Source organism: Haliaeetus albicilla, chromosome Z, assembly GCF_947461875.1.
Source record: "Haliaeetus albicilla chromosome Z, bHalAlb1.1, whole genome shotgun sequence".
NCBI classification, from domain to species: Eukaryota; Metazoa; Chordata; class Aves; order Accipitriformes; family Accipitridae; genus Haliaeetus; species Haliaeetus albicilla.
This window is the reverse complement of record NC_091516.1, coordinates 28,714,646-28,731,758: the sequence shown is the minus strand read 5'-3', so window position 1 is coordinate 28,731,758 and position 17,113 is coordinate 28,714,646. Positions and strand designations below refer to the sequence as shown.

The 17,113-nt window shown below is 44.2% G+C and overlaps 1 protein-coding gene across 1 annotated transcript in view; it reads left to right on the top strand.

Annotated features, from left to right (window-relative positions):
- The first annotated feature begins 3,193 nt into the window (after nucleotides 1-3,193).
- ENTREP1 (endosomal transmembrane epsin interactor 1) overlaps nucleotides 3,194-17,113 on the top strand; it is a 31,440-nt gene continuing 17,520 nt past the window's right edge. Inside the window, 3 exon segments of the mRNA XM_069777206.1 lie at nucleotides 3,194-3,856; nucleotides 6,412-6,468; nucleotides 16,531-16,641. Of these exon segments, the coding sequence (XP_069633307.1) occupies nucleotides 3,194-3,856; nucleotides 6,412-6,468; nucleotides 16,531-16,641 (831 nt within the window).

The window sequence follows — 17,113 nt, the reverse complement described above, 5'->3', positions numbered from 1 at the left end:
CACCACAGTGACACAGTTAGTGGTCTCTCCTCTGACCCTCATCTGCAAATTTTCACCTGTCCCGTAGAGGAGTCTCATACAGCTGAGCCACTCCTTCAGACGGAGGGCAGGCCCTGTTCTTGCCTTCTCTGCCTGTCTCTCCTGAAGGGCTTGTATCCATCTGTTACAGCGCTTAGTCAGGCAAGCTGTCCCACCACAGCTCAGCAATAAGCCCAGATATTCTTGGTTTGGGTTACAAATGCAGCTGCCATGCAAAAATGTCTCCATTTCAGTTCAATCCTCCTCTTCTACAGATATCATCTATCTGGACTTCTGTAAGGCCTTTGACATGATCCCCCACAACATCCTTCTCTTTGAATTGGAGAGATGGATTTGATGGATAGGCTGTTTGGTGGATAAGGAATTGGCTGGATGGTCACATCCACAGGGTTAGTGGTCAACAGCTGAATGTCCAGATGGAGATCAGTGATGAGTGGTGTCCCTCGGGGGTCCATATTGGGACGAGGAATGTTTAATATCTTCATCAATGACATACTGGGATCAAGTACACCCTCAGCAAGTTTGCAAACGACACCAAGCTGAGTGGTGCGGTTGACACGCCTGAGGGACAGGATGCCATCCAGAGGGACCTGGACAAGCTCGAGAAGTGGGCCCATGTGAACCTCATGAGGCCAAGTGCAAGGTCCTGCACCTGGGTCAGGGCAACCCCTGGTATCAATACAGGCTGCAGGATGAAGGAATTGACAGCAGCCCTGCAGAGAAGGACTTGTGGGTACTGGTGGATGAAAAGCTGGACGTGAGCTGGCAATGTGCACTCACAGCCCAGAAAGCCAACCGCATCCTGGGCTGCATCAAAACAAGCGTGGCCAGCAGGTTGAGGGAGGTGATTCTGCCCCTCTACGCCGCTCTCATCGAGACCCCACCTGGAGTACTGTGTTCAGCTCTGGACTCCTCAGCACAAGAAAGACATAGACCTGCTGGAGCAGGTCCAGAGGAGGGCCACAAAAATGATCAGAGGGCTGGAACACGTCTCCTATGAGGAAAGCCTGAGAGAGTTGGCGTTGCTCAGCCTGGAGAAGAGAAGCCTCTGGGGAGACCTTATTGTGGCCTTTCAATACTTAAAGGGGCTTACAAGAAAGATGGTGACAGACTTTTAGTAGGGCCTGTTACAATAGGACAGGAGGTAATGGTTTTAAACTTAAAGAGGGTAGATTTAGACTAGATATAAAGAAGAAATTTTTTATGATGATGGTGGTGGAACACTGGAACAGGTTGCCCAGAGAGGTGGTAGATGCCCCATCCCTGGAATTGTTCAGGGTCAGGTTGGACAGGGCTCTGAGCAACCTGATCCAGTTGAAGACGTCCCTGCTCATTGCAGGGGGGTTGGACTAGATGACCTTTAAAGGTCCCAGTCATGATTCTATGACTCTTCGGAGTTTCAGGTACTTGGAGTGACATGGAGCATGTGATGAAAAAGGATCTAGATATTTTTTCTGCTTCCCAGATTAAGACAAGACAGTAAAAGGCTACAGAGAACATTGAGCTCATGATTTAGTACATTGTAGTTTGCATTTTTGAGACATGAAGTAACAACTTGTTGCTTTAGACTGAACATAACTTTTTGTTGTGATGTGCTTTTTTTCAGCTTGTATTTTTGAAAGTTAAAAAGAAGAGTATGTTCAAAGAAATTGGAAATAAATGTCAAGATTTACAAGATCCCATTCACTAGATGAAGTGCAGATACCCTGTTTTTACTTGTTACAAGTAAGCTGCTAGTTGCTGCTAGGGCTGAAATCTGCCCTTTGGCAGAGGACCTTTTACCTTTGCCTGCGTTTTTGTGGATTTGGCAAGCTAAGATCGGAGCATCTGCTCTGAAGCCCTGAAATATACGGACATAGTGTTTTCCAGTGGCTTGGTATTAGTAAGGTTTCAGCATATTTACAGTATCTGCAGTTCTATTTTCATTTAACAGAATAAAAGGCAAAATCATAGAAAGTGTCATGTAAGTTAGTATGTGTATGGTAGTCTTCAGTCTCACATATGGTTAAAGTTACTTGTTTACTCATTAATGGCTGAGTTAAAGACTGGGAAGGGCATACAGTGATATACCAGGGCAGTAGCACTTGGGCAGCCCTCTTATGCAGTCTCAGCTGTTAAAATCTATTGCTCCAAACCCTGCTCCATAAACCCTGGCATAAAGATTAATTTGTGAGGGCTTGATTGCAAGATGGTGGTCCAGGGTGGCAGGTGATTTTCTTCTTGGTAAGGCGTGCTTTAAATCCTGAATCTTCAGGTAGAAAATCAACAGAGATGCACAAGGGATGTAACTCCAAAAGCATAATCTCTGACGATGAATCTTCTCCTTTCTCTGTATAAGACCTGATGTGCTATTGTAACACAGTTTCAAAGTCCTTTCCCCAGTGCTGGCTCTGCACCTTTCCCTGCAGAGGAGCGAGCGTTGCCATCTGTGCCAAAGACACTTTTAACACAGCTTATCTTCCTGTAGTACCAAAAGCTCTATGTTTCATATCTGAGATTCTCTGTTTTTTAAAGTCACATCCAGACAAGCCCAACAGGTGTAAAATTGCTTTGGCTGAGCTGGAGGGAGCAGCACGCATGGCCGAAGTAAGTTCCCGGGCCTCCTTCCTTGGAGCGCGTCAAGTGGAAGAGAAGGACAGACCGTGGTCGCGGCGAGCTTTTCCCAGGGAAAACGTCAGGGAGGAAAAAAGGTAGCAAACGGAACTCCGCCAGGTAAAGAGATTTCTCTGCCCTTCTCTTTGCCCGGACAACATGGGATCGTGCGTGCGCGCCGGCACAGACGCACATCCACGCACAGGCATCGTCCTGTCTGCCCAACCACCTCCTCTTGTCGGGAAGGGAGCCAACCGCCCGAAATGAAAACCAGCGTCTTCCCCCCGGGAAGAGTTATTTTAGAACTTCAAGCTTACCGCTCGGTAACGACAGCGGCCAAAGGAAAAGGGGCAAGGGAGTTGCGGCGGGGACACGCTAGCACGGGGAGCGGAAAACCCCGCCGGGACGAGTACAAAACGGTCCCACGTAGCAGCAGCAGGGACACCCGTGCCGGAACGGAACGGAACGGGGCGGGGCGGGGCGGGAGGGGTGGCTCTGCGGCGGGGACTCCCCCCGCGGGGCGGGAGTCGGCGGTCAGGCCGGGCGCCGTGCGGCGCGCTGGATGCTGGCGGCGGAGGCAGCTCCGGCACCGCCTGGCAGGGCGGCGGGCGGGCAGGCCAGCACGTTCGCCGCACCCGAGGCGCGGCGGGGCGGCCGGGCGGCCGCTCGCCCCGAGGTGGAGCGGGAGGCTACGGCCGGGGACGGCGCGACGGCGTCCCCGCCGGCGGAGGGGGAAGGCGGGGCGGGGGCAGCGCCGCGGCGGTTCGGCGCCCGGGAGAGGAGCCGGCACAGGGGCGGCGACGGGCCGTCCCCGCCCGGCCCGACCCGCCCGGCTCCGGCGCCCGCCCGCCGAGAGCCGCTGCTCCTGCCGCCGCCGCCGCCCCCCCTTCCCCCTCCCACGTTCCCGCCGGCGGGGCAGCCGGGCCCCCGCTGCCCCGCCACGGATCTCGCCCCGCTACCCTGGCCGGCGTCGCCCGCCGCCGCCCCCTCGCCGCTGCCGCCCCGCCGCTCTCTCCCCTCTCCCCCCGACCGGCCGCAACAGCGCTGCCCGTGCCCCGACGTGCTGACCCTGGGCGCCGAGCTGGTGCCGGTCCGGCGGCTGGTCTTGCTGGGGCTGCTGCAGGTCATCCTGGGCGGCTGCCTGGTGGTGCTGAACTTCGGAGCGCTGTGGCTGACCACCGCCTCGCAGGTGAAGAACGCCTGCTCCACCTGGGTCGGCTTCTGGGTAAGTCACTGCCGGCCACCCGCAGCCCGGGCGCCGGCCGACCCGCCGCCCGTCCGGGCCGGCACGGAGCCCGTGCGGGGCAAGCCGCCGGCCGGGCGGGCAGCGCTCGCGTTGGGCGCGGGGTACGCGGGACCTCCGAGGCAGAGCAAACGCTTGCTGCCGCTTCTCTGGAAGCGGAGAGCGAGCTTCCCCTCGCTTGGGAATAATAAGCGGTGGCGCGTTCGCTAGCGGCTTCAGCCGGCGGACAGCGTGGACCCCAGCAGGGTGACAAACCGAGAGACAGCTAGGTAGGGGGGGTGTTTCCTGGTGCGCGTTTTAGCCTGAAAAAAACGGGCTCGATTGTCGTACGCAGCCAGAAACGGGGTTTTCTACAAGCCGTGGTGCGTGTGGATGCTGTGCGTTGCTTTTGTGCATCGCGTGCCGTTACTCTAGTGAGAGAGAGGGGGAAAACGGCATCGTTCCTGGGAAAAAAAGTGGATGGGCTTATGACAGTTTTCTCAAGGGCAGCAAGAGAAGTTGTTCCACCTCCTGCTGGGCCCTGCTTTAAACTGCACCTTGATAAATACAGAACGTGTGGTAGTTTGTATTGCAGAAGCTAGCCAGAAGTTAATACGAGTAGGAGATAGTCGGGTAGATTGTGCCCAGTTTGTGGGCCCTCGAGCAATGAGCCAGTCATCTTCTGTGCCTGGCATGCTTTCTCCCTGCCGCTGATGTGAACAGCGTCAGCCTGTCCCAAATGTTTCACTGGAAACGTTTAAATTATGTTTCCAGTGTTGTTCACAACCTGTGGAAATGTGCTCTGTGGTTTGGGGATCAAGTAGTTCCTATTCATGTGTATAATGCAATGCTCATCCCTGAAAGTATAGCCAGCCTTGGGGGGGGGGCAGGAAGGTAACCCAGACCATTCAAATGTGTATGTTTGGTATCTTTCTTGTGATTTTTTTTTTTTTTTTTTTTTGCTTACCCTAGATTAAAACAAGCTTAAATGTATGTAAGCTACAGACTTTCTTTGAAGCCTGCACACAGAACCATGCTTATGCTTTTAAAATGTTCTAAAATTGCACGTGTAAAATCGAAGTATTCCATCTCTTTAATAATGAAGAAGGTAATTTACGGTTTTAATGCTAGCTCTGAAATAATAATATATTCAGTTGGAGAAGTTACCAAAAATGCTTTTCAGGTATAACTGCATGAGTGAAAATTTTAGCCCCAAAGCAACCTAGAAAGGTAGAGGCAATTAAAAGCTGGAATTGTGGATGTGTCTGGTTTGTTTGTTTTTTTTTTTTTTTCATTTTTAGGTGCAACATGCTAATTGTGATGCACTGCTTAAGTGCAGATCAGGAAGACTCTGAGAAAGACTTTATTTTCATATATCTTAAAGCTCTAACAAACATAATGAAATAAGTCTTGTTGTCCTTAAGGCAAAACAGCAATTCACCTAAGTATTGGTGTGCTTTGTTATAAAATCATATGACTATTTTGCACTTAGAGAATTCAAAAAATAATTTGTTATGAAACTGCAGAGTTATGTATGTGGTTTTGCAACACCAGTGATGATATCAGTAGGTGTTTTGGCCAAGTCATACATGCACATTACGCTAGATCAGATTGATCATGTCAAGTGAATGAAGTTAGAGAAAGGATTTATTAAAAATGCTAGTGGGCAGCTTCCTGTTTTTGTCATCTTATTTCTTTTTAGGGTAGGACTTTGGTCTGAACTGGCTGAGTCACAAAGTCCCACCAATTAAAAGTATACCTGCTTATTTGTGGGACCTGCTAAAAAAAGATTCGCCTTTCTTTGTAGGCTTCCCATCCTTACTGTGAGAGAGTATTTGGGTATGCTATTTGCTTCAGTTCTACAGCAATGCTTTCTCCTTCCTGAATTGTTTTGCCCTCTAAGGTAAAGACTTATAGGGTTCAGTTCTGTGATTATTCAGCAAGTTTGGTCGAATGAGTACTTTTACCTTCTCTTCTTTCCTCCTGCTGATACTGGCATTCAGGCGACTAAATAGCAAGTTAGCTCAGGAAGGTAGTTTTGGTGCTCTTCAGTGTTTCTGGTAGGGTTCATGCACTGTGAGTTAGTTCCCCGAAATGGTCAGAAGAGGGCCAGAGTCAGCGCACGGGAAGGAGCAGGCACTTAATGAAGTGATGGAGCAGTGAAGAAAGGTGGAGAAGAAATAGCCAGTTTTTAGATTTGCTTACCCATGTTGCTAGCAAACTAGTACTCAGTTGGCTGAAAATAATTTTTTAGGCAGTTGTTGAGGTCGGAGTTGCTGGCATAACTTCTTGTCCCCATACTCATTTTCTGGGAGGAAAAAATAAGAAAACAGCAGATTAAAATTTGGTTGTGTTATTTCACAGGATGCTGTTAAGAGTGAATAACGACATCAGCACAGGCTCTTAGTCTCTACTTTAAAGTGCATCTTCGTATCTTCCCAGCATTGTTGTAGTGTTGCAAAGTACCTTTCACCAGAGCAGTGCTAAATACCATGTAAATGGCATTTTGTGAACAGTTATTCACTTCTTGGTGATGCTATGGTTTTTTGATGTTTTAGGTAATTGTATCTGGAATCCTAGGCTTACTGACATGGAAGAAGCCCATAGTGCTTTTGGTAAGTATGGACTAAAACTTGTAAGGAAATTATCAGAAGACGATCCTGATTTAATAGTCATTGGTGTAAAAAAAAAAAAAAAACCAACAAAAAAACCCCCACCAAACCCCAAAATACCTACCCACAAAACCCAAACACTTCTTTTTCTTGAAAAGATAGAATATATTGTTGAATTTCCTTTTTAAACTGTAGAATCATAATTACTGAAAGAGGACTCAAAGCCTGTGAAAGGCTGTATTCTTTCCTGCGTGGATAGAGTCCTTATTAAGGGCAAGAGTGGACCATGTCTGGAGGAACTGTTGATGTTGCTTACAGAATGCTTTTTGTGTTTGTGTAGGTATAAGAAAGTGCTGGTTTAGTATAAATAATTTAGCTCTCTGAGGCACTGCTGCTTAAGCTTAAACAGGGGAGTTCGTTTTAAAGCTTAGCTGGGTTGTCCTGTTTTAGTGTCTGATGGCAGGTTTGATAGCTAACCTAAGTATTGCTGTCTTACCCTAAGTATCCAGTGCCACTTTTTCAAATACAGTTGACGTTACATTGCTCTGAAAGAAGTAAATTGATGTGTGGGGTGTGTATGCTGTTTCTGTTTGTAAGTGAAATCTGAAGCTGTGTGGCTCTCAATGTCTCAGAGTCTGGATTTGAAAAAGAGGTTTCAAAGTGGGTTTTTGTTTGGGTTGTTTGGGGTTTTTTTTGTTGGGGTTTTTTTGCCTTACTGTCACTTCTGAAGACCTTTTCTGGGCCAAAGCAGTTGTTTTATTTTCATGCAGCACTTCTTTGGGATCCACATGATCATCAGTGAGGAGTGATCAGATGTATGAGCTGGGAATAAATTGCTGTTTCTCAGTTGTTCATTGGTTAGCACAGGCAGAGCAAAGCAACTTTTTTACCAGTTCTGTGGGTAGAAAGAGGAGCTTAGTGTCTGAGGCTCCCGATCTGGAAGGACCCTATTTTCATGAAAATAAATGTAAATGCCATCTGTCTCAAAATGCCTGAGACTTGCGCAGTCCTCCCTGTTTCAATATTGCCTGTGTTCTGTGCTGTTTCTATAGCATGTTGTTGCTGTAGTTTCCTTTTGTCCGTTGTTGCTCTTTCACTCTTTCATATTCCCCTTTGCATAAACTTTATGGCCCCTTCCTAGTTTTATTTAAATAATAAAGCACCAAACTCTTCCTGATTTCTTTCCTTTATATCAAATTGTCTTTAGGACAGTCAAGTGTTGGAGCAGATTGTCCAGGGATGTTGTGCACCGGAGGGGGAAGTTTTTGAGATAAGACTGGTTAAAGCCCTGAGCAGCCTGCTATGATCTCATAGCTGACCCTGCTTTGAGCAGGAGGATGCACTAGATTCTTCCTGAGCTCCCTTGCAGCCACAGTTATTCTATGACTATGTGAATCTATGAACCTGTATTTTTTTTCTTCTTATTTGCATGTGTATTTTATAAAGATCTGATTTTTGAAAGCCAGATTAGATCAAACTTGACATAGGGAAACATTTCTTTACTGAGAGGGTGGTCAAACACTGGAACAGGCTTCCTAGAGAGGTGGTCGGTGCTCATGGCTGTCAGTGTTTAAGAGGCATTTGGACAATGCTTTTAATAATACACTTTAGCTTTTGGTCAGCCCTGAAGTGTTCAGGCAGTTGGACTAGATGGTTGTTGTAGGTCGCTTCCAACTGAAATATTCTATTCGGTTCTCTGCGGAAAAAAGGAAATTAGCATTAAACATTTTGTGAGGCTAAGGATATAATGCATTGAACTAGCTATAGTCTGTCAAGGACAGATCCTTAGTTTCTGTGAGCATATTAATTTTGGACTATATTTCTAATATATTTACCTTCTAATAATATTTTCTCTTGGGAGTTATGAGGACTTGTATGGGTTGTAAAAGCAAGTTTCCTAAATACCTAAGCAATGAGACTCCTTAGACAGCCATGGCTTAAGAGTTATGACATTCACAACTGAAACTATAAAATGCATGCGGAGCTAAAACATATCCCTTTTCCAGCTGTGACTGCCCTCCACTTTTTACTCCTTATGCAAGACCCTTTGCACTTATTTCTTGTAAATACGTTTCTAATGGATTCCTCTCTACCAACTTTTGGACTGAATTCATTTTCCCCTTGCCTGGCCAGAGCCACCTCCCTGCTGTGAAGGAAGCAGAGATGCACAGCTGTCTCCCTGACAGCCTTTAACTCAAGCAAGTGCTAGGTCTAGAAATGCCTTTATGCAGCAAGTGAGCTTTGTGGAAGGGATTGATTGCACATGAAGGTGGCTTTCTAAGATTGCTATTGAACCCAGAGAGTTAGCATGTTAGGTACCTGTGCTAGAGCCATGCCAGAAATCTGAGGAGTGATATCAATTACCATGTTTTATGTTGCAGCAACTTATGTCAGCATTTAGTTATCTTTACGCAGAGACTTTGGACTGTGCTCAACAGTTAAAGTTTGTGGGATTAAGTGGTCGTTATTCTTTTTCATATGTAGTTGTCTCAATCTAGAAGTGCTGTCTTGTTCATAAGGAAGGGCCTCTTCTCATCTTTCTTTTTATGCAGAGCTCTTTTCAGTCACTCAGTTCAGTTTCATAATTTCTTCACATTGTGCAAATACCCCCAGAATTCTTTATATGCATCTGACCCCCCCAAATTTCTTTGTTTTCAGGCCAAGTTGGATAATTCTATCTAGGTTTTAATTTATCATGGTGTGTACTGAAAGCTCTCAGATGTAGTACCCTGTAGTTAAGGGTAGATAGTTGAGCTCCATCATTTAGACGTCTCTCCTTCCCAGAGCTGGGTCTTGAACAGAATTACAGTGACTGGTGAGTGCCACAGAATTTGTCCATTTGTCCATGAGCAGGTGCTAGTCCTCAGAGCCGTTTGTGGTAGGGTTTATGCTTAAGGACATGGTAATGCTGTTTCTTGTGGGTTCCTGTATTATCTTATTTTTGATTGTCAGTTTATGGTACTGAAGGAATTTTATAATGCAATTCACATTTATCTTTGCCCCCTTTAAAAATACTAGTTCTTTCTAAAAGAAACCTGTTTGCTACTCTGATTCAGGATTTCAGGGTTCAGGATTTTCTCTCTGAAACTTGCTGCAGTACGCCTGTTTGCCTGCAGCTCCTTTGCATGGCAGCAGTCTAGCCCTTACAGTAAAAGGGTGGTAAAACGTTTCTTTCCGTCTTCCCCCTTTAGGTGATGATTTCTCACTGCCTGGGTTTATTTCTTCGAGAACGGCCAGCCTGCCCTGTGGCTGCCACTTCAATCCGAGGCTTGGGTCATGAGGAAAAACAGCCCAACTGGGTTTTTTCCCCCCCCCGTGACGGCAAGGCTCTGGTGCTGCTGGCACTTGGAGAAAGCGCAGTGCTGCGATGTCGTGAGAAAAGAGCTGGGGATGGGGCTGCAGTGCTGAAGGCAGACAGGGCTGCTCACGTTTTTCCCCCAGAGGGGAGAAAGTAAGGGAAATGCATTAGTTACAGCTGTAGGGGACCTTTACTTGCACCACCCAGTGCAAGTGAGAGGAAACCAGTCTTGAAGAGGGGTGGCTATGAAAGTTTTATTTGCTAACAGGTCTTGAGAGCCACATTGTTGGGTTTTGCCGCCCTGGCTGTTTTACAGCATGGGAGGATACTAGGTAAATAACAGGTCCCAGAGACAGTGTCTTGCAAGGCAAAATCAAATTATATCTTTTGAAGGACATTCTTGCAGGGGAGCCTTGGCCTTCATCAGTACAGCTGCTGAGAAGCCTTGGCTCAGGAATCAGGCTTTGAGATGTCCGAGACTTGATCTGTTCAACGGGGTATCAGTTGTCAGTCAGCTTTGGAAGTCAGCTTGTAACACTTTCGCTCAGAAGCTGATTTTTCTTCCAGAGAAGAAGCTCCTGTGCATGCCTCTCCAAATGTATTTAATGGGGAAACGGAAACTCGCCCCCCCCACCCCGCCCCCGGCCCATATTGTTTGGGTATTGAGTCTCAACTGTTCTGGGCTCAATATTACTCTCTACTTGTATAGCAGCTGGTTCCTTCCCCCTCTGCTCCTAAACTCCTTCCTTTCATAGGGCTTTAAATCTTATTTTTAACTAAGGGAACCTAAATTCTTTCTGAAGGTATATCAATTCTGCATTGTTCATTTGATTGCATGTGCACTGAATGCAATTCGCATCTTTGATAGGCCATGCTTGCTATATTAGCCTCTGTCCTTACTGGTATACTGGTTTGGACTACCCTATGCACTGTGAGTTTATGTTGTATTCCCAGGTGTTGCCTGGAGCCATACATGCTTTGCTGAATGCAGAAGCATGCTGCCAGTGAAGCGTCCTTTCCTTTCCAGTCATGCACAAATTAGTTGCAATCCTGTGGAGTGTGCTTTTTAGGAGGCTTTCTGGTTGTGGGTTGTTTTTTTGTTTTTCCACCAATTGTAACAAAGACTTCAAGTTAAGCATACCTCGGTGCTTGGTGCTTGGGTTCTGCTGCTAAAGAGAAGATTTAGCTGTGATTGCAGGAAACATGACAGGAGTGCAAGCGTGCAGGAAGACACCAGGCTGTTATGCTGGGTAAGAGCGTAACTGAGGCAAGTGCAAGTGCTGGGGAGCAGTTCCGTACATGCAGATGCATGGGATCAAGAAAATAACAGAGCAGATGCTGGCTGGGTGAATGCGATTCTGGCTTTATGGTTCCACTGTTAGCTAGTGTGCCAGCTTTTGTCTTCATACATGTCGTCAGTTTTCATGTAAAGGTTTGTGGGGTTTGACTCCGAGAAGTCCGAGTCACATGTTCAGCATGAGTCGATTCAGTCTGGATATTTCTCACGTTTTGCAGTGTGGTGACACAAGGATCTGAAACTTTTGTTAGAAACTTTTTTTTTTTTAATTCAGAAGTGTTAATATTTTGGGGGTTATGACAAAGATTTACAGATCTTCATTGGAAAACAGAGAAGGTTATGGAATTCAAGTATTTAAAACCTTCAAAATTTTTGAAGAATAAACATGTAGTAAACCTTTTATTTAATTGAAAAATCTTATCAGAAGAAAAATATGTCCCAGCAGCTTTAAAATAAAGATTTTTAGGGCTAGCTACTGCCTTCTTGATATCTGCACCTTGACTAATGTGTATAGATTTAACCAAAATATAAAGTTTAGACCAAAATACTTAGTTCTGGTGCTAGTGAAGTGACGTCCTTAAATTTTAGCCCTGCTAGTAGCAATATAAAGCACTGTGAAGAGAAGCCGTGTATCATGACCCTATTCCCAGCCCCAAAATCTCTTCCTAGCCATGTGCTTCAAATTAAGCAAAGTCATTTGACTTTGGTGAGAATTACTGTAGTACTGCCTGTTTAGTACTGTAGTACTGTCTGGATTTTAGAGGTAAAACAGCTTGATGTTAACATCTTGGCTCACATAGAGGTCTCCACCATTAAGTTAATAAATGGTATTCGTACAAAGGTTTTACAGTCAAACAAATAAAAAGAAATATGCTTTTATTTGTAGGACCCTGAAAAGCCTTTAGAAAGGCTTTTAGCCTTTATTATCAGGTCAAAGTCAGGTCTCTTCTGATTTTTTTTAATAACCTATTTTTATGCTGAAAAAGCTTTTCTCTCATTCATATGGGGTGTTTTAATGCTGCATTTGAAGCATGTGACTTTTCTATTAAATTAATTAGTCTGTATTTTACTTCTCTGTGGCTTTTTTTGGTGACAGGTGTGTTGCAGGTCTCCATATGGTACAATAAATAGCTCTCACAACTGACAGAAAATTAGTAAGGTCCCATAATTATTTCTTAATTATTGCTATTGCTGCTGTGTATATGGAAAATTAATACATTGACTTGCCTTTTCCTAGAAGGATATTCATAAACTGTATATGTAGGATGTAAACGGATATAAGAGTTGATGATTGTGGTGCAAATGTTTTTCTTTCATTATTTTTTAAGTGCCTGATTGGACATCAGTCCTGTGTGTGCATATTGAAGTGAAAGCAATTTCTCTCCAGCATTAGATGTTAGCTTCAATGGCAACAGCAGCAGGACAACAAGCAGTCTACCCATGCAGAATGAATAACAGGGTTAGAACCTTATCATGCAAGTTTATGCTGCTGTGGAGTCCTCAAAGTGCACGATGATTTTTTACCTGGAAGAGATCATCCATGCAAGACATTAGCAAATACTGTGTCTAACATTAGAATACACTTTGCTTTCCTATAGTTTAACTCATGTAAATGTTCAAGACTTTCTGCATCTGTTCACAGTCCATGTGTAGCTAATGCTTGGAAGATGAGGGCTGTGAGCCAAACTGAAGCCATAATTTGAGTTGTTTTCATTTTTGTCACTGCAGTTAAGACTAGTTACCTCTGGTTTAGCTTTTAAAATAGCATGTCTGCCTTTGCCTGTTTATTCTAAGTTGAGGAGTACTTTTCTCCTGGTTTACCTGTGGGTGGGATCTTCTTTCACTGGCATAAACTAGAACACTTGTTTTTACTTGTAGGTGAGTAGTGATGGAGAAGGTGTTTAAATTTGCATCTGCAGGAGAATATAGCTTATAAAATAAGTGGACAGAGTACATGTTAGATAGGTGGACCGTGAGGTGGATTGAAAACTGGCTGAACAACCAGGTCCAGAGGGTTGTGATCAGTGGCACAAAGCCCAGCCAGAGGCCAGCCAGCAGTGTTGTGGCCTGGGTGTGGATACTGGGGCCAATACTGCTTAATATCCTAATGAATGATCTGTACAATGGGACCGAGTGCACTCTCAACAAGTTCACAGGTGATATAAAACTGGGAGGAATGGCCAGTCCACCAAATGTTGCTATTCGGAGGGACCTGGACAGGCTGGAGAAATGGGCTGAGAGAAATCTCATGAAGTTCAACATGGGGAAATGCAAAGTCCTGCCCGTGCAGGGAAATGACCCCAGGCACAAGTACACACTGGGAACAACTAGCTGGAAAGCAGCTCTGCAGAGAACCTGGGGATCCTGGTGAAGAGCAAGATGATCATGAGACAGCAAAGTGCTTGTGTGGCAAAGAAGGCTGATGGTGTCCTGGGCTGCATTAGGCAGAGACTTGCGAGCAGGTGGAGGGAGGTGATCCTTCCCTTCTCCTTGCACTGGTGAGGCCAGACCTGGAGTGCTGGGTCCAGTTCTGGGCTCCCCAGTGCAAGAGAAATCTGGACACACTCGAGCAAGTCCAGTGAAGGGCCACAGAGATGATGAAAGGACTGGAACATCTCTCCTCTGAGGAGAGGTTGAGAAAGCTGGGACTGTTCAGCCTGGAGAAGAGAAGACTCAGGGGGGATCTTCTCCACCTCCATAAATAGCTGATGGGAGGGAATGAAGAAGAGGGAGCTAGACCTTTCTCAGTAGTGCCTGCTGACAGGACAAGAGGTTATGGGCACAACTGAAAAAATAGGAAATTCCATCTGAACACAAAAGACAACTTTTTTACTGTAAGGATGCTCAAAAACTGGTGTAGGTTACCCAGAGAAGTAGTGGTCAAAACCACCTGGACATGGTCTTCAGCAGCCTGCTGTAGATGACCCTGCTTGAGCAGGGTATTGGACTAGATGGTCTCAAGAGGTCCCTTCCAACCTCAGTGATGCTGTGAAAATGCTAACCAGTGATGAAGCAGAAAGACAAAGGATTTTTTTCTTTCAACACTAAAGTACAATATATTCTCTTGTACACTATGGCATATGTAGTAGCAAATGTCGAGGTTATGTTTCAGATCATCGTAGTGTTTTAGATTGTATGTAGAAGAATTATTTTTATCTTTTACCTCTTCAGTGGGATTGGCTGAATATTACGTTATGCAGTCAAAAATAATAGACTATACGTATAATAAAAAACAGATCAAGATTACATTTTGTATGGTAGAATTTATTAGAACATAAATGTAGAAATTATCATCCTTATTTTGCATGTTTATAATAATGTTCCTTTTCTTCCTTTTTCTTCTTTGATTTTAACAGGTTTCTTTAGAAAAAATCTGTGTGATTTTTATTCAAGATTTTGTAGACTATTACATTAGGAGTCTGGATTTTATATGTAACTGTTTATATAGATGTATTAGCTATATACTGGATTGTTTCTATTGCAGGTTCTGTACCAAGCAAGAAAACTTATATGTGAATTTGTCATCCTGTCCCCAGGCCCCCCCCCCCCCTTTTTTTTTTTATCTTTCTTGACATTACTTTGGCCAAGTAACTTCTTTGTTCAGGACCTCCATTTTTTCATCATTTGAAAAAGGACAAATGTACTTCTTGTTTTCCTCAGTATCATTTCTTGAGATTTGTACTATAAAGGTGTTTTATGTTGAAACAGCTTCTATTTCACTTACAAACCCAACTAATTTCTAGTTGACAGTGCCCTGTGTTGAACACAGATGGGAAAAGCTTTCTTTGTATGGAATAACTGTGTCTACCAATTTTGTTTTTCTCAAAGTAGTTTTAATCAAAAGGGTATCTGACATAATCTAGATAAAAGCCTAAGAAATGGTATTGGTTCATTTGAGTGCTGAGCAAGGAGTTAGTTTTAAAAAAATGGTTAAATTCTGTGTTTGTACAGAAAAACAACTGCACTCAAAGTGCTTAGTAACATTAAAGGCCTCTTATCTGTGGTTATATGATATTTATAAAGCTAAAAGAAAATACTGTTTCTCTTAATATTGATTGTTCTCAGTACATGGAACACAAAATAGTCCCAATCCTCTTCAGAGAAGTACTAATAGCGACTTTAATTAGTAGGTTTTTAAAACCTACCTTCTGTGATAATGTTACGGTCAAGCCTCTGTAAAGCCTACTAGTAATGAGATGTTGTAATTTAAGGAATGAGCTTGCCCAGTAGTGCTCTTTGGCTCTTGTCCATTCAGGGGTGATTATTTCTTTCCCTGAACCTCAGTAAACAGGATCATAATTTGTGCAACAGCTCTGGTTTAATTTTGGTCCAGCTTCCTAGGTAGGTAACCATAGTATGTCAGCTAAATTGATTTGGAAAGCGATTGCTGTCTTTGTGCATGTTTAGGAAGTCCTTGTTGCTGGATCTGCTACAAAGCTATCTGGAGGAGAACTGATCCTGTGTCCCTGATGATTTCCTTCTCTTCCTCAGGTTTTTGTCATCTCCTGCATTTTTAATTTAGGCCATTTTGATACAAAAGAATCTGAGTGAGCAGATTGTTCTTAACAAGGATTCTTTTGGACATTAAAGACCTGATACTTGGTTTGTAGGATTGAGCGCTTAAAATTTAAACATGTCAGGAGAGGAATCTGTTATTTGTCTCTGAAGTAGTAGTCTTACCCATAGTACTATCTCCTGAAGTACAGAAAAATTTTGCATGTATGAATTGGGACAGGAAAAGTTCTTACACGTGTTTAAAATTCATATCCCAAGTCTCATGTAAGCACAGATTGCAGATTGTAAGGACATATGTGAAAGTAGGACTTCATTTTATCCACTGCTTCTTCTTGTCCTTTTTGAAGTACTCTATTACTCTTGCCATTGCTGGTCTTACAGATGGTTTATAAAACTGAAGATATTGTCCAGTTTGTGAATGGAGGTGTTCTGGTTTTAGTAGCCAGGAGGAAATAAAATCATATAACCAAAGTCCCTTAAGTGTCTCTGTCCTCACTGTACTGGGACAAATATTTTTCATAAATAGCTTTGGAAATTCTATTCAGAATGAATGTAGTCTTAAGATGTTTCCTCTTCAGGTTTCTTACTGATCTAAATGTGTTGAGAGGTAAACGCTGTGGAAGGATATGACGTTTAGTGGAAGTCGGACAGCTTGCAAATCATACTTTGAGCTCCAGAAAAACCTTTAGCTGCCTGTACTTTTCAATAGTTGCATGTATTTTATTACTGCACAACTAGTGCAGAATAGAGAGAGAGAGAAGATAAAGGTGTTTGGAGGAACCATCTACTGGGTTAAGATAAGACCCTGGGGCACTGAAGTCACAGGGAGTTTTAAAAATAAGGGGAGTGTCATCCCCAGCTTCAGTTTGGGAGTGGGATTTGCCGTGCTATAGGTTGCTTGAGTCAGGTTCATGATCCTGTTCTCACTGCTGTTAACTTTGTTTTACTGTTCCAGGCTAACCTATTTAGTCTGCTGTCTATCATCTCTGTTCTGCTGAACCTGGCTGGATTTGTATTAAGCTGTCAAGGCATTCAGTTTGTGTCCAGTGTACCCAAATGCGATTTGGTGAGCAGACATACTGTTTTACATGTATTTCTTCACGGTGTGCCACATAAGCTTGCTCTGCTGGGATCACAGAATGTGCTAATGTAGAGATGCAAGTAATGCAGCTACAGCGTGGTGGGGGAACAAAGAAAACTCTCTGTTTCAGGCCTTGATTTAGTTCAAATTGTGAAGAGACTCACTGAAATCCACAACAGTATTTTTATTGTCTATGTTCCTAAACACTAAACCTAAACCTGGTTCATTTGAGTTGGAGTCTTCATAAGGTGCTCAGTTCCTAAAGCTGAAGACCCCAAATGGATATGTTTTGAAAGGTCTTACTCTTCATTAGAAGAGCCTACTTAGTCCAGAAGTGGTTTTGGTTTACTACATTGAGAGCAGGCCTCTGTCTTCAGGGTCTGAAGACACAGTTGATTTGGTACAAGGCTTTCTAGACAATTTTGTGGGGCCATGTAGGAGGGAATCCCAAATATAT